The 17,538-nt window shown below is 51.6% G+C and overlaps 4 protein-coding genes across 4 annotated transcripts; 2 read left to right on the forward strand and 2 right to left on the reverse strand.

Annotated features, from left to right (window-relative positions):
• Positions 1–1,889: 1,889 nt before the first annotated feature.
• On the reverse strand, positions 1,890–2,747 carry NCLIV_056290 (conserved hypothetical protein; the record flags this gene model as incomplete). The annotated part of the gene is made up of 2 exons (XM_003885184.1): positions 1,890–1,925; positions 2,607–2,747. The coding sequence occupies 2 exons, from the start codon at positions 2,745–2,747 to the stop codon at positions 1,890–1,892; spliced, it is 177 nt and encodes a 58-aa protein (XP_003885233.1).
• A 2,475-nt stretch (positions 2,748–5,222) lies between these two features.
• Positions 5,223–6,695, forward strand: NCLIV_056300 (conserved hypothetical protein; the record flags this gene model as incomplete). The annotated part of the gene is made up of 1 exon (XM_003885185.1): positions 5,223–6,695. One exon carries the CDS (start codon positions 5,223–5,225, stop codon positions 6,693–6,695), a length of 1,473 nt encoding a protein of 490 aa, XP_003885234.1.
• A 2,107-nt stretch (positions 6,696–8,802) lies between these two features.
• On the forward strand, positions 8,803–10,426 carry NCLIV_056310 (conserved hypothetical protein; the record flags this gene model as incomplete). Its single annotated transcript, XM_003885186.1, has 3 exons — positions 8,803–8,882; positions 9,557–9,620; positions 10,031–10,426. The coding sequence occupies 3 exons, from the start codon at positions 8,803–8,805 to the stop codon at positions 10,424–10,426; spliced, it is 540 nt and encodes a 179-aa protein (XP_003885235.1).
• A 3,027-nt stretch (positions 10,427–13,453) lies between these two features.
• On the reverse strand, positions 13,454–15,697 carry NCLIV_056320 (conserved hypothetical protein; the record flags this gene model as incomplete). The annotated part of the gene is made up of 1 exon (XM_003885187.1): positions 13,454–15,697. One exon carries the CDS (start codon positions 15,695–15,697, stop codon positions 13,454–13,456), a length of 2,244 nt encoding a protein of 747 aa, XP_003885236.1.
• Positions 15,698–17,538: the final 1,841 nt, after the last annotated feature.

Consider the following 17,538-nt stretch of genomic DNA (forward strand, 5'->3'; position numbering starts at 1 on the left):
CTGATAAATCGGTGGTAAAATTGCGCCAGTGACAGGGTCCGGTTCAACACCTCCGTGAACGTAAACTGTGTCTTCTCGTGGAGCCAACCCCGGCAACCAGCTTCCAGATCTCACTTCACATTCAAATGACGTGTTCTGGCACACTGTGCCGTCCCCGTCGGTTTGCTTAGACGCCATTTGTGACGCTCCTCTGGGAAGGAAAACTTATCAACGATAAGGTAGTTGTGGTGACGGTGACAAACGATGAAAACAGAAGAACCCGCTATTGCGCGTCGTGTTAGTAAGCAGCGAACAACGACGAATTATGGAAACAGCGACGTGCCTACCGTCAGAAAAAGAAATTTGCAGGACGTTCGAAGAAAGAAAGTCTTGATAAATCCCAGAACAGTTGGGCACTCGATGGCAAAAAACGCAGACCCGGTTAGGGCAAAAAAGAAGGCCCATGGATCGGAGTGCCACAGCTGCGGGAGAGACGGCTTCTCATAGGGATACCTGGGACATATCAATCAGCATTGCCCCATCAGTCAGCACCGAGGCAAGCGCTGTGGCGTAACAAAGCAAGGGTCTCTGAGAGCTTTTTTTGGTGGTAGATACAAGGCTCCCGGTGCTCATGACGCATCGTTAGCGTGGCTCCGAACTGGGCTGCACTGTTGATTTGCGTCATGGGCGTCGCTCCTACAGTCTTGATCAAGCATGCAGTGTGACATTTTGGAATACAGAAAGGTATTTACTGTGTAAACGGATATACGCCTGACAGATCTGTCAAACATAGAAGATGTTCCTGGTAGTATGTGCACCACGAAGCTTATTACACGACAGAGGTCAGGGCAACGATGTCCAGTGTCGTTCTGTGTATATACGCGAACAGCTGCACCGTCGGCGCTGCCTTGCAGTGACACAGGGGTACTTAGTTGGGGTCAGTGGCACACGCGGTCTGTTAATTATATAGGCGACCCCCTCCGTATTGTGCCGTTTCTGAAACTGCTACGTCCCCCCCCCCCCCCCCGAAAAAAGAACTCTGTACAAGGTGCGTTCATAAAAACGAGTAGGCTTTCACTCCAGATTCTCGTCCTGGTGGTACGTATAATTCCGAAAAACAGGATAGACTTCAGAAGAAGAGAAAAACAACTGAACATATTTGTAACGGCGTTCTGACTGTTCTACACCTTCGTTCTCGATCCATACGAATCGCTATTTGTACGCGGCTAACACTTATGTTTTCGTTGCTGCTCCCCCGGCCAGTGAAGAATGCGAGCACCGAAGTAATGTCTCCCTTGGGGACGCAGGCGTTTTCGTTTTGTTGGCGTGGTCGACGCATGCTGTGGCACGCATTTAGGCTCGATGTTTCTCTGCACAGGGAAAATGGATCTGTGTCGCGACACGAGGGCTACACTTTTCTTCACGTAGTATGCGGAGGGGTTCGTCCATCTCACTCTTTGGGTGCTGACACCACCACCTGGCGACATCTGAGGTTGACTACACGTTTGATGCCACACATTGAGTCACTTGGACGGGCCACGTGCGGACACTCACGGAGATGCGACGAAACATCCAGGATTAACACGCGTCCCCACGGAGAGGGCATCACATCGGTTCACGAGGCTAGCAATGTGATTTGCTTTTCCCAGCGAGGACAGCACACCAAAGCAGAACATTGTGTTGAACTCGGTGGTGTACAGTTGAGACAAGCAATTGCTTAACCACACAGTACGTCCCATAGCCTCAGCGAGAAGAGGTGAGGCAGAACCCCCCCCGACCTTCATGGCACCAAGCACTCGGTTTCGGCACCCTCCCAGCGGCTTCTTAGGGATGTGAACGCTCATCGCAGCCGCGATATCAGAATTGCGGAGTGTAGCCATGTTGAGACAGCATCCGGTTACCGCCCAGCCCTAGTGACCGCCTCCCTGTGCTGGTGTCGAAGAACCCTGCAAACACGACCACATCGAACACCGAGCAGACAGCGACATCGTTCGCAGAGAAGTACGGCCACGGTCAGGGGCAGAACGCACCCAGGCTTCCCACAACTCTCTACCATCTAAGAGTACGCTTCCGCACTAGTTTCGCTGAAGTTGCTTCGGGAGGGGGGGCGGGGGTAAGAACTGGCAACACTTCACTTCTGAATCAACTGACGAAGGAACGCAAGGCCGACTCGATTGTTCCACCACCTCTGCTGTCCTGCATGTTTCCGCATAAACCCTTTTCTAGCTGTCACGAAAGCAGCAGAGGCAATATGGCACTTATGAACAGCTCCCCTGATTCAAACGGGTCACGACTATTTACCGCTGCACGACCACGTTGTGGGTTTGTTCCAAGTGCACCGAGTTCAAGAGAAACTGCTTAGGGCTAGGGGACTCAGACTTTGAGAAATGCACTTCGGAAAGACTAAAGGTCGATCCTACCTCCAATGTCCATCTGACAACGGAACAATAAGGCTAGAAACGAGAAATACCAACGTCGGACGCTACTAAGTGGACCACGCTTGCTCGTTACCGATTGCTACGCTTCGTTTGGTCACTTATGTGATTCGCTTGTTCAGAGTCTGTTGGACCAAAATCTCATTAGCAGATGTGTCCTAGGGGCAATGCCAATTGAGAAACGAAACGCACCTTCTTCCATTTCTGCATGAGCTGAGCGTAGCCAGGAATCAGCACGACATCAGTCGCCGCGTACGCGTAGATGCCGACCAGAGCCCCAATGAAAACACGCCGCACAATCGGCAGCACCACTGTTCCATTCCCATACGACATCGTGACGCAATATGGTGCAAAACGAACCGTTTTGGCAAGGGACGAACGTCAATAACAAGACGGGCGTCGCAGCGAGAAGCAGTCTGTTTTCCGGCCGGTAGATGGACCGGCAAAAACTGGGACAACCAACTCTACCGCGGAAACGCAAAATAGCAGGCACTAGGTACTTTTAAATAAATGCGTGGTATGAGGAGAGATGGAACGACAAACAACAAGTAAATGAACGCCGAAGATTTCGACGTGCGCCGGAACGAGGGCGATACCTCTGTCAACTGCATGCACTTGGGATCACGTACACCTCTACATGTACCCTTCCAGGTACGACTCTGGCCTGCAATGAAAAAACCGTCGGCGAGGAGAAGTTACCGCACTGCATTTTTTCGCTCCCTAACAACAAATGGAGAACTCGACTCATCGACAAGTTTTTTTCCACCTTGACCAGCTTTTGCACCGGGAGTCAGCTGCGTGTGTGCCACACAGCATTTCGGGAATTGATCGGTGACGTCTTGGCGGTCCTGTCGGTGGCCGCCAGTTCAACTCAAATTACAGCCGTGTGTGGCGGAAAACGTGTTCTCTCTACTTCCTCGTGGAGTTGAAAGCTAAAACGAATGGTCGAAATGGGAAACAGCCCGCGAACCGATCTGCGGCGCGAAGCAACCATGTTTCGGTTTCGTATGTCTTGGATATGAAACAGCCCCAAGAAATATTGCTTTCTCGGAATGCAGTGACTTGGTGAGCGTCGTGACTGACAAGAAATAAGCAGGATTTCTCAGAACCAGGGGGCAGCACGGTTTCGGTCACTTCCAACTCTTCTATACCGAACAGGGGTGGGCCTTCGGCAGTCTGGGAACAGGCATTTCAAGAAGAGGACTATTTGACGAGGGGCAAACTCAATTAACGACGATTGTCGCACAGTATGTCCCATTGGTACCATGGCGCAGACAGCAGGCTGAAGCGCAGCTACCGTGATGAGTTTCCGGTTTTCCGTATCACCTCAAAAGACGCTGCTGAAGCTGTCGCCGCATACGGGCCCTGAATTATTTGACACTCCTCTGGTCAGGTGTGGTGCTTTCATCATAAAGTGTGGGACAATCAGAGAGATTGTTGGCCCATGTACACACCTTTCAGACACACTTGATAACGAGGAACCCGTTCCTGGGTGATAGAGTGCTAGACTTGAGCTACAGGTGCTCAGGAAAAGTATGCACAGTACGAGGCCGTCGGTTATGCTTCCCAGTGTTTGAAACGCTACACTCACCAATTTATCATGCCGTGTGAAAAAGGACACTCTTTGCGTCGCTGGAAAGAGTAACCAGCCCGAGGTGTTACAGGCGCGAGCACAGAAGCTCTATATAGAATATCCCAGTGGACAGATGAGAGATGTTATGTCGCAACCACCGTCAAAACGGGGGCTCCATGCAAGTCATGAGCGTCATGATTCGTTCAGCTGTGGTACGGTGAACTGCGGCTGCTCGTCAGACTACAGCAAAAACGGTAGACAGAGACTTTGTCAATTTACGCTTTGTCTACGTCGTCGGTTGCCGTCGGAAGGCTGCCCGCAGCCCAGTGGGTAAAAGCGAAACTTCCGAAATCACCCTTTCACCATTCATAAAGTGACTCTCGGCGTTGCAACCCCCTTCCGGAAGCGGAGACCATAGCGCATTCATCCTACAGAGACCCAATAGCGGCAAGCGGCACTGCCACGGCTCCGCTAGCAATCACCAACGGTGGAGGAAATGGATACTGAGTTGTACGGGGGCTTCAGCGCCCAGCCCACAAGGAAGTGTTGAACTGTAGGTGCGCTCGCAGCTACAGATTGAAAGGCACCGTCTCCGCCTTCGGTAATAGCAGTGTGTCCGAGGAAGGTTTGCGACTGCGTCTTTTATGAGGATGAATGACCTTGCCAGCGCGATTGTATTTTTTGCGACACCTGAAGAGCTTCGTCTCGCAGATGCATCGAACAACATATCCAGCGGAGCGGAAGGCACTCTTCTGTGACAGCAGACAGGACGGCTAGCGGACCAGCGGCCCGCGGTTTGCGTCTTACCTGAATACCGCTTCCGCATGTCTCTGATTGCATAGCCCCAGAATGCAGCGATCATCTTTCGATATTCCCTCGACAGAAAAAGGGGATGCCTGCAAATTGATCTTCATTCATCGTTGGAGCGCTAAACAAGTCCTCTCACGAGGTGCCCCCACAAATGGTCTCGCCACTGAGCAGAACAATTCTCAAGACATGCCATGTGGTCTATGTCAAGGGGCCAGAGCCAAGCGGCAGGCACGTGTTGCGACCACGTTGATTGTGGCACTCTTTGTATGCGTACTGGAACTCTATGCGGACAGTCATTTTTGGTTTTTTACTGCCATACAGGTTTCTGCCGGATCATGTTTTGCCTCAAGGCTATTCTCCTGATTTGAGACGGTCGCTGGATGGCGTGTACCGATAGTGCGATGCGCCCGTACATAGCCGGAAACATGCCGACACCCATGTTTCAAAAAACGGCCAGGTTCTGGCGCTATATGACTTGCTTGGCTGTGATGAGCTGCGCTGCTGCGGCTTTGGGTCTCCAAACTGGCCCAAATCTCCACCGCAGGCTAGGCCGCTTTGAGCCTGGCATGACTGGCTATGTGCCCCAACGCAGGGGCACATCAGTCAAGCATTCTCCTACCGAGCATTCTCCTACTGAGCTATCTACTACCGGGCGGTCTACTGCCACACCACTTGTCAGCCCACATGAAGGTCTCCTACATCCATACACGACTCTGGCTGGACAGGCGAGATTCCCATTCGGAAATGCGGCCCGTCAACATGCTTCCAACGTCCACATCAGGACACGTACGCTTTCTGGCTCGGAGTTGCCCGAGATTGGAGCTTTTGCACGGATAAAGCAACAAGTACCAGAGTTAGACGACGAGGAACTCAATCAAAGGACTGAGAGATGGGTAGAAAATACGGCTAAAATGTTAGAAGAACCAAAGGGGGAGGATTCAGGTGACGAACGGCCATTTGAGGACAGTGAAGAGGTAAGTGAATTAAACACAGTACTTATGCGTCTTCGGCAGCGCCTTAGCGAATCTAAATCAGCACGCGCGAAGGTAGACAATTGCCTCGAAAAGCTGCAACTATTCCCAAAAGAAATTGATGCTGGAGAAGTCTGCCAAGGAGAACGGGACGAGGTCTTCGACCACTGCGTTAAGCAGGTAGAACGCTGGGTTGCAAACGGGAAACTCTCTTCTGTGTTCAACTACTACGAAGTACCTGCTGTCACAGGCTATCTGCTTTTCGTCCCTCTGCCCAATCCACCTTCCGACTTTCTGTTCTACGCCCGGTTACTGAGGAGAGTCGCCAACGGGCCTTGCCGCGAGTTTAAGAATGAAGACGAAATTGCAAATGCTGTAGCATCTCTCTTGTATACTGTTCCAGCTGCAGTGGCAGAACTGTCTGCAGGGTATCGGCAGTTCCATCTGCCAATGGCAGACAGTATTACACGTCTGCTCACATTGGAGCTTTTGGCACGTCTATTCTTCCGTTACGCTTACTGGTTCGTTAACAATCCCAGGAAGCTTGTCCTTCTCAACCAGGCATGCCGCTCTCAGAGCATTTGTCGAAGACTGGTCAGAATGATCTTACATACGAGTCCGCCAATGGGGGACATGAAAGCCCCACCGGCTATGGTCCGGTGGTTTGCATCGTACCTTAAACTCGTGGTCCCCAATAGAGGGGGACGTGTGATGCAAGCTTTGGCTCCGCTGGTGGCGGAGACCCTAGCATCCTCCTTACACCACGAATTTCCGGCTGCATCACAGCCTTCGAGCGAAGGTGACCAGAAGGAACCGGCAACGCCTTTACCTCGTCAAAGGCAGTCGGTTGCCCTTCGTCTGCGCAAGTTATTCAACTTATGGAGGCGCAGGAGACAACGTAGAGAAAGGAACCAGAATTTGGAGTGAAGACTCGATAATGTTAGTACGAATATAGAGACACTGTCCCCGCCGTTCCCCCCGTTCCACACATGTGTTCATGCGGTGGGGTTCCCAAGGACTGTGTTGCTTTTTATCTGCTGAGGGTATGATTCATCTGATCCAACTGGACTCTTGCGTGTTCTGTGCATGATATTCTGCTTTTTTTTTTAGTTGAAAACTGGAGCGCGCACTTGCACAAGCATTGATTTTACTGTTTCCAGGTGTGACCTGGCAAAACTCGTGGTATCTGCTTCCACCTGCATGCCAATGCCGGCTCTGCATCGTGGTACTGGCGCACTCGGTCTCGTACGGGAGTCGAGCTCCGTAACGACACTCAACAGCATCAACCACAGAACAGGGGTGTAGCGTAACACAGATCCTTTACTCGCTGCGGGAAGATCGATCCAGAATCGCGTAGCACACAAAAGCAGCAACCGATAATATGCCAGTACATGGCGCACTACGTACGTCACGTTGCTCTGCCCTCTCGCCTTGGGGTCGGACTCTGTAGGGCTCCATAGCTAAACACACTTGGTTCCGAATTCCGCCACAACCTGCCCGCCTTAGAAATGATTCGGGTGGTTTCTTGTTGTCAACAGTCATCCAGTTTCCGATGACGTCGAGAAGCGTGACGTTACGGAGCAGTGGCCATGTGCAAGTGCACACTGTCGATGCGGCTATGCTCTTCCTCATCCGCCCGTTGTCGGCTGCCTGAGGCATGAGAGAGGAGACCAAGTGAGCATCATGCTCCCTGTGATGCTGCCAGCTCTCCCGCGATCCCAGCCAACGAAGTGGCACGTTCTGAAACATCCTGTTTCTCTCGGCAGTTCCACTTTCTGCTAGATGTCGTCCTGCTGCCACTGTATCCGAGCACCGCGCTATCGACGCTGATTATTTGAAACTTTCGCAAAGAGTCAAGCACAGAATGCCTTCATCATTTGGCGCCAGACTCTGACGTTTGGTTCGTTCACTTCTGCCTTCGTATGAGAGCGTACTTCCTGCCGTGAGCGTGACGCTGCAGCCGGCAGCTCTGGGGCTTCCTGGGGACGCATGCATTTCCTTCACTTGAGTCGCTCTCAGACATAGAGTGTAGCCTTCGACGATATTTCGGCTGTATACAAGGCCAACTTTTCTCTATCACCCGTTATAACAAAAACGTTTTTGTCAAAGAGCGCTTCCTCAAATGTGACTTCTTGAATCTGTTGCCTCATCCGTCCGATTACTAAGAACAGGCACATGCATGCGTTACCTACCGCCCATCTTAAGTACCCGCAATTCGATGTCGGCGACACCTGTGTTCTCTGACGCATGCGAAGCAAAACAATATTGCTGATAATTTCGAACAACCGTTTTGAATCCAGACACCCTTTTGAAAGCGAGCAGTGGATTCTTGTGAGTTCGGGCACTCGAGAGCGAAGATTATGTGACAGTGCAAAGAACTGCCCCGCGCCATGACGAATGCCGATGTAAATGCCCGGTCGTGAGGCTTCGGCTCTCCTTGTTGTATTTCACATTTTTCTCTCCAGTAGGACGTCGTGTACCTACATGACTATCGTGAGCTCCATCAAAACACAGACAACTAATTGACAGGCAAAGTTGCTGTGGGCGTGCCGCTTTTTGTTTGACTGAGAACGGCCTCCTCCGTCGATGCAAGCTTTTGAACTACTTCATCCCGTTGACCATTGAATTTTTCGCGTGAAGCTCAGGTTCTGGATTCTGTTTTTTTACTTGTGGATTGAAGAATACATGCGCGTAAACTATTCACGCTTTGAGAGCGGCGCGTTAGATATTGCATCTTCTTGCTTACCCAGCCGAAATTCTGTTGCGATCTCTTTTTTTGTTTATCCCCTCCTTGTGTTTAGCAACATTTCCTTCGCCATCTTCGCTTATACTGGACTGCCTCCGTCTCTGTAGGCTTCCTATTATCTGCGCGTGATTCCAGCCGAAAAAGATGAAGAAAACGCGGAAGAAGACTCACCGGGCCGTGCGTCGGTGCCCAAAGAGTAGCAGACGTTTATACAGAGATTTGCAGAAGCAAATGCGCGATGATGTGCTCCGTGCTAAATGGAATAACAGGGAGAGCATTCAGAAAAATATGGCCAAGTTTACACTGCAGGATTTCGAACACCGCCTTGCCGATGATGAAGAACTTCTCCGTCCTAGCGAGGAAAAAAAGTGAGCTTTCTCACTCTGTGCTATTCTTATTGTAGGAACAAGTGCGTGCTGAGTCGGTGAGAATACAGTCAACCAGCAAACGAGCCTCATTGCGCTAAAGCACACTAGTGGCAATCCACTCATTATATGCGTTGCAAAACGCTCAGTTTTTTCTCATTCATCTGTTTTCCATTTGCTTGTGGCTGACAGGTGTTAGTGGCGACTTACCCCCTAAATTGTTGCAGCGGCTCTGTCCAGCAATCGATTATGGCATTCATCGAGAACAATGAGAGTTTTGGTGTACTGTCAATTGGTTCTTGAATCGTGATCCCTGTTGTAGGCAACATCTCTTGAGTAGACACAAGCTTAAAGACGGAGCGACACACACCTGCTATATGGGCCAGGGCCCACCACGGCCAGGGTTTATGCCCGCGTATGCTGTATATGTAGAGAATCGATATGGGTACGGCTATCAGCTCCAGTACGGCTATCAGCTCCAGGAAGGGTCAGATACAACCGTTTACTTGCCACAGAGTCATGAAGCACTTGTACCTACATGAGCGCGCGTTTACACAGATGGGTAGGCTCTCGTCCTGAATGTGGTTGTTCTGTGTTCATTCGCTTATGGAAACTTTATTCGTGCTCTGAACCACTAACTATATCGTCGTCATGTGCGCCGTCCCGTGACACGTCAGGATGAATGAACAGCAACTCGTCATCTTCAACAAACTCTTTGCCAAGTTTGGAGACGATTGCGAGGTGAGTGCGTCCTTCATATTCCCCAGTTCCATGTAACTGCCTGCGTGGAGGCTTAACTCTTGCTACCTCAGAAAAGGACGCTTCTCCTGAGGCAAGACAATGGTGTGCCTATCCCGCACTTGCGATATTAATAACAACGGAAGAACGCACAATGCACATTGCAACGGAGAATTGAAAACTTTTGAGGGAGGGGAATCGTGCTCTCGGTACCGCTTCTCGTCCTCGCCAGTGAGCGTGGCCAGGAGTTGTTCCTTGTGGAGTTAGGGGGGACTAGCCGAGGGACCGTGCGGAATATGATGAAAGGCAGATAGACAAGATGTCTCGACTCACCGATTGTTTATATGGATACATCTACATCTTTATATCATGCTTGTTGCTGCATGGAAATTTCGGTGGTGTGTGGTTTTCAGAAAATGAGCAGGGACACGAAGATCAATGTGTTTCAGTGGACCGAGGGGCAGTGCAGCCGCTTCCTGCGGTTGTATACCGCGCAGCACGTGTGTGCCTCGGCGAAGGAGCATTTGCTGCCACAGCTGACCATGGCACCGAGCCCAGCACACGAAAGCCTCCTTCAGCAGCATCAAGAGATTGCCGAGAAGAAGAAACAGGAAGTGGAGTCGCGAATTCAAGATCAACTCAGAGAGCGTGTGGGCAAGAAGAGTAGGAAGCCGAAGATAGATACTGTGACATCGAAGTTGTCCCAGGCTGGGGACTCGAGTGCGGCGACGATGGGGTCGAAGGCTACCTCATCTAAAGCCGCGAAACTCCAGTTAACGCAGAAGAAAAAGAAAACAAAGACCCTCTGATCCCAGAGCAGCTCGCGAAGCTGGCGGCAAAGGAATACGGAAGTGCAGCGCAGACAGGAAATTCAAAGCCTCGTGTAGCACAGGCTGCACATGCAAGGGCAGCTCTGTTCTATGACCACCTGCGCAGGCGGCGAGTCTCGTCTCTACATGCAGTTTTGCCGGCGTCATTAGACTGTTTCGGACGGCGAAAGAACTGCCACGCAGTCCACCCGGCTGCATTTCTGCCGCGTGGTCTCAGCCACCACAGCATGCATAAGAACGCGTATCAGCGCGTCTGGTTCTTCGAAGATAATGAGGGGATGCCGCTGTGGCTTATAGTAATTGAGGTATGGCAGCACCTGAATGAAGGGAGAGCTCCCTGTCCTCCATCGCCGCGTTATGGCCATCTGGATTAACCAAGGGAGAATCTCGAGGTTTCCAGTTGTCGGGTGTTGAACTGATGCTGGATGCCCTCCGATAAATATGACTGGTGACTTCGGAGACTGTTTAAAAGCAACCGGGGGGACACTTAGAACGATGTAGGTTCTTGTGAATACACTCCCGTGCTATGGGGTTTTAAATTACAGGAATCAGTAGAATTTAGCATGCTAGTACGGGTTCAGCGCCGTGCCCTCAGACCACTATATTTCTGGACCGCGCGCATCCTACTATACCTTGAGCGTAACAATGTAAAAGGTTTCCATAGTGAAGAAGACGTAGCCCAAACCTGTTTCGAAATTCGTTTTGCCGTTGTCACAGACAAGCGTGCAGGGGTCCTACTTTTTGGTAAACATGTATTTGCGATGATTTCTCATTTGCTAACACATGGGTATTGCAGCCCGACACAAACAAGAAGCCAAGTGCCGAAGCCATAAACAGTATCTTCATACCGCACAAAACAGACCTGCTGAGTAGACGGGGGAACTAGCAGAAAGGCATCTTTGTCACGTATCCAAGGTGGCGAGACATGCAACCACAAAGAACCCCAAATATGTACTGTTTGCTCTTCTACACAGCGTTTCAAAAGACTTGAGAGACGGTAGGCAACACCGCGAAGAAAAGAGACTCGAAAAACCCCATTTTGCTTGTCGCATTTAGCTCCCCCCCGCATCTTTTGCGGCCCAAATACAACTACAGGGCACGGAGAGCACGCCTGTTTCTAGATCGGCGGAAAGGCGTGATCACCGAAAAGTGGGACGCGCTTGTTTTCTTTGCTGAGGTTTAACTCCCCACCCCCCCTCCCCGTCTGCAACTGCCAAATACATCGATTTTGGAAGGTTCTCATATTCCTCCCCGTCGGCGTTGGGTTTGCCAACCGACTCTACAGTTGCAGTCACACTTCACGATGCGGTATTCATCTCTGAAATACCGCCACGGCTTATTTTAGTCTGTGTAACAACACGGAAGGGAGCTTTCATGTCAACGCAGCAGTGCGTTGACATGTAACTCTCGGTGTCGGCAACACGCGAGCACATACAGGTGGCAACACGCAGTGGAACCCAGTCCTCCCTGCAAACTCAACTGATGCATTAACACCAGGCTTTTTTCCAACATCTGGCAACACAAGTCTTGCTGCACACACCGCTTGTTGTGCATCCGCTGGCACCAATGAGCAATTTGCCGAAGAATCGACTGTGAAGAATACGATCAGCGGGTGCGTGCCAGCATTATTAACAGGTATAGGGGTATGCCCCTCGGAAGGACCGCTTGGTGGCTCGGTAGGATGGAAAGTAGGAAGGAAGACCAACAGATAAACTGGTATTTCTGCCTGCCTCTGTATGCCAAGGGTCTCCTACAAGAGGGCGGTGCGGACGTTCGTGACTCTGATGCGGCAGCACACCCTGCCTGCTGGGAACGCCATGTACGTTTTGGCGTAGGTAATAACCCGTCGGATTCTCCAGTTGATTGTCGCCAGATTCAAAACGATCCTGTCCATCCACTACACCGCCTCGCGTGCCTTCTGACGAAAGCTGTGCGTCCCGAAACAGACCCAAAGGCGAAGGGCAGCTCTCAGAGGAAGAAGTTGTTTTCTGTGGGGGTGCGTCCTTGGATGGGACCGGGAAATAGACGGGACACATTGTCGGTGTCGTTCTTGAAGAACACCGTGCGAACTGGGGACAACCTCTGACTGAACTAGAAGGAGGAGCTTTCTCTCTATCTTTCAATTCTGAATCCACGCATGTCAACAGAAAACGTTCATCTCCTCTGTTGCCGACCCCTGTTGTGAATTCTGCTTGTTTAGGTTCTTCCTGAAGGGATAAAAACTGTTGGTCCGCACCAGAATCGTACGGCAGCAGTTTCCTGAGTCCCGCGCAAAACGCGTCATCATAGTCTTCTTTTATTTTTCCATTGCCGCCATAGTCGTGAATATTCGCCCTCGAAGCACTTTCCTCGTCGGGAGGAGCTGCTCTGCAACCCCTGAGAACGTCACTGCCTGTTGGGACATCGATGACGCGGTGAGGGGAGAAATGCAGAAACGGCTTTGAAAAATCGGTTCCAGGAAGAAATCCACACGAACCTTCCCATTCGCCAAGCTTTCTACCATCTTCCCCAGAAGGATTCCTTTCAGCCACGGACACTGTGACAGATGCAGGCCTACAGAGCTGTGCCATCAGCAGCGTCTTCTCACTCAGACAGCGAAGGCAACAACATTCAGAATCGTGGCTAGACGACGGTTCTTGGGCAGGTGCTCGTTGACTTGCCACTGGTGACCTGCCGTCGATTGTGGAAACAAACAACTTCGATACTGTAGAACGGTTAGTGCCTGCTCCACCTCCTGCATTGTCAGAGGCCGGTTTGCATAGCCTCGAGCTTGCCGTTGCTGGTTTTCTTCCTCCATCTGGGAGCACGCCGAGCAGAAACGTTGCAAAGTCGCCGCTTGACGGCTTTCGCTTGTCTCTGGAAACGGATGTAGATGATATACATGTAGTTCGTCCAGCCCAAAATCAGCACAAACGGATTTTGGGGACCGCAGGAATCGACCGGGCCACTACCGGATTCCTTCGCATGATCTTTGCTGTCTACAGATGAGCAAGCGAAGAGGCTCAGTCAACATAGCGCTAGCCCGCCAGGAAAGGAGAAACTAGTGGACGCGCTCTCACCGTCTTCTTGTTTCCCAGCTTCATCCAACTCCGGATCGAACTTCCCAGACGTAGAGGAGCCTATCTGTGAATCAAGATGTTCTCCTCGGTTAGCGTCCATCTGGGGTCTTGCAAAAGCTGGATGGTTTTGGGCGGCTAATGCGCAGACAATCAGGTCCATTAAGTGAACAAGTTCGTCCCGATTCAGTCGTCCCAGGGCACTCTTAGCAAGGTCGTCTTTTGCGTTCTCTCCATCACCCATAAAGGGAGGATGCTGCACTACCCCTTCGCTCTCCTGATTGTCATTGTCTTGCAGCCCTCTAATACTCTCCGACTTGCCATCTACAGGATCTGGCGCAGTTCTAAGCAGAGAAGAGACTGCGTTGCGACTGTCGTTGCCCCTCCCACCTAGAACATATTCACTTCTGTTCGGTGAGGAAACATGGCTGCATCCCCCTGCAATCGCAGTATTTTGCGGAGGACGCGCTTCGGTGGGCACCCCGTTGAAGAAGCAGTTTCGCTCCCGAAACCATGAATCTTCAGCCGCTGGCACGTCTTCTGCAGCAGATGGACGTAGTTCCACCCTGTCCTGACGCTTCTGATAACAGTGCCCTTCGTCGTGATCTGCCTTCTGGAGATCTACCCTGCGGAACTCCTGCGCTCGGCAACTATTCGCACGATTTAGATCTACTACTGATGACTCGAATGAGGGGCCACATGACACTCCGTTGGCAACGGCACTAGCGAGGTCTCCTTGTCCACTGTGAGACCCAGCAGGCAACCATCCATTGCCTCTATTTGGACTGTCGGCCTTGCATTCGTACGAAAGACCTCTATGGATGTTGGAAGCATGGCTGGTGGGTTTCTCGTGCACAGCGTTTTTAGAATCAGGGTGTTTTCGTTCGGCGACCGATCTCAAATGATTACTTGCATTCGAAATCGTCGTACATGCGACGGCATCCGGGTTGGCAGGTGACTCAACGGCCGGCTGGAGGGACGAGTTTCTCTCAGGAGCTGTGATTTCCTGGAAAAGCGCTGTCCCTGTTGTAGACCTTTTGGCATGAGAGTTTTCTTTTTTCAGGCTACCGCATCTACCACCACTGCAGGCGGCCGGTGATGCCGCCTCCCTTCGTCCGGAGACGTGAAACTGACGCGAGGTCGACCGCAGGCTTTGCAGGCAACGACCGCCCGTGAGGAGCGTCGGGCACAGCTCTAAATCATTTTTTTTCGAGAGATTGATGGGGGTTTGCCCTTTCAAATTCCAACTCGACGCGTCGGTCATAGCGAGCTTATGTAGGCCTGGGGGAGGCGGCGGGGGTGGCGGTGGCTGGTTCGCTGTGCAACTCTTGGTTCTAAACTGAGATCCCCCTCCTTCCGGAAGGAGCGCCGGAAGACTATCAGGGCTTCCTACTACGGACCTGGGTCCTTCCACTGCGGTAAAACAACCCGGGAAAAACGGTGTTCTGAGGGCAGGCGGCATTGGCAATCTGATAGGTACATGGGGGCGCAGCCCGTTGCCTCGATGAGCACTCCCTGGATGAAGAAAAGGGGCGAAATGGGGGTCAGGGCAGGAGAAGGAGACGGGAGAGACACCGTCAGGGGAGGACTGATGTTTCTGTTGTGCACGTGATTTGCGGGCTCGTTTCCGCTTCTCCTTGTGAAAGTGGTGACAAAACAGACACGCCATACCATTCAAACATTGCTTGTTCGCTTTGTTTGCAAACACACACGGTTTGCACAGCCCTTCCTCGTGGAGCAACGCCCCCAGAGAAGGAAGCTTCCCTCTGTAACTTTCCAGATCGTCGGCTGCAACTTGTCGTGATTTTAGAATATCGTGGAGAATCAGAGCAGCATTACACCCGTCAGGCCCATGGCCGCTCTCGCAACCGCCCTCTGGATCACCTTCATCCTCTGCATTTTCTTGTTGCTTCACGGACGTCAGAAGCCCTTCGCCTTGGCTGCGCTCCAAAGGAGCGGTGGTCCTCGAACTCGAACCCGACCCGGCTTTGCTGGCCAGCTCCGTCAGTCTTTCCCTCAGCAGCGTTTTCAAATTCTCCATGGATATCCACTCTCTGTTGTGCACTGCAGTGCTTTCGTCAGAACCCCCACATTGACCGTTTTGTGGGATAACCCCATTTGCTGAAGTTGACTCGACGGCTGTTTCTGTCACCAGCGGGGCTTGCGTTTCCTGCTCCTTCCCCTCCTCAGACATAGTCTCCTCACCGAACGTTTGGAGAAGTGGTACATACTGTGCCACCCGGACGCCAGGAGACGGTCGAGAGGGTGAGTTATCGAATGCGGGACTGCTCCGCGAAGAAGCAGAGGCCGCAGCAGTTGGCAAAGGTGAAATCGCCTGGCGCACCTGACAGGAAGGCAGACTACACGCAGGTGACGATCCGCGCCTGCCTGCACTGGGAAGATTTCCAGCAACAACCCTTTGGCGAAGGCTCAGGGCTTTCAGTTTCCACCGCAAAGCTTCTTTCCTGGACGCACAAGACCGATGTGGGAGACCCTGCAAAAGATGGATTTCTAGCAGAGTGTGACACAGCAAGGAAAAACCTGTTTGAACGGCACACATCGCATGTCCGTGAAGACGGTGCGTTCGCTTTATGGACCAGATTCATCTGCGCAGCACGGTGGAATTGCTGAGCTCCAGGGAGCCCCCACCGATTCCATTAGCGTGTACACTGCAGTCGAATCAATTTCACATGCCACTCTCCATAGCACGCATCTCACTTACCTTTTTTGGTCCGCTGCGAGTTCGTCCGGCATGCCACCATCACCACTGTTTTTGATTTGCTGTGCACGAAAACCGACTAGTACTCCGTTAGTTCGGCCGCCCAAATTACGGTATCCATCATGGCTTGTAGTTAGATTCGTTGCCCGATATGCACATCGAGGTGCTGGGTCCAGCCCTGGCCCCTCCAAAGAGTGCCGGTCCCGAGAGTCGAGAGGCAGCACCATGAACTGCAGGTTTTCGCAGGAGCTCCAACAGTTTGGGGAGAAAGACTCGCCCCCGTCATGAGACTGAGGAGGCCGAGTCACTGCACCGTTGTGGGTTGTGGTGCACCGAGGAGGTGGTAGAACAATTGCTTCTTGCGGGCACGATATATTGCCACATCCCGGAGACGATCCTCTCGACAGTAGCGTAGGCAGATTCCCTGCTTCTCCTTCCTGGAAGGTCGGGTTGTTTGTCGGAGAGTGGATTGAAGAAACGCATGGTGCTTGGGCTTCTTGGCCTTCTTCCAAAACGAAGACTGCGTTTGGAAAGTCCTCTTCAACTGCTGAGCGGCTTTTTTCGGAGCCAGGGCCCGGGGATGTTAACATTACTTGGTTCTTGTGCTTCAGGTCCGTATCAGCAGAACGTGCTTTTAGGATTGTTGCTTGCTCTTCTGGATTGACTAGATTTGTGTGCAAAGCTTCTCCGGTATAATCATGCCAAGTTTCCCCGAGCGCTGGCTCCTCAGTCCTTTTTTCGGAGGCAGCCGATCCCAGACATCCCTGTGTCAGGTGGTGAGTGTTAGTAACGGGCATGGCGGCAAGAGATCAGCGACAGAGGAGCTCAATCGGATGATACGCAGGGTGTGGACGGAGGTTTGGGGTCAATGTGGGACAACTTCTTGTGACATGAGACAGGGTACGAGCTGGGGAAAGCCTCTAAAGTCGGCGGTAAATTGCGCACGAACTCGTGCTCCGCCACTCATTGAGCCAAGGAAAACAAAACGGAGAGGCAGAAGATCGTACGAGAACAAAGGCGACAAGGCAAAACGAAAGGACTGGTATGCAGAAGAACAGATGATCCTGTCAACCGGTTCTTGCGATATACGCTTCCTTATGGGTAGGAAAGAAGAGCCAAATGAACACATATATAGGCAAGCGGAAGAAATAACTTGTGAGCTTGAAGTTGAGAAACGCTGAATTGCTCAGGAGGGACGTCAGTTTCACGTTCTTTGAAGGTGTAATATGCAACGAGGCATACTCTATTTAGTTTCTTTGGTATGTAAACACATCTATACATGCATACATACATGCATACACACATACATACATTCA

Source organism: Neospora caninum, chromosome XI, assembly GCF_000208865.1.
Source record: "Neospora caninum Liverpool complete genome, chromosome XI".
NCBI lineage: Eukaryota > Apicomplexa > Conoidasida > Eucoccidiorida > Sarcocystidae > Neospora > Neospora caninum.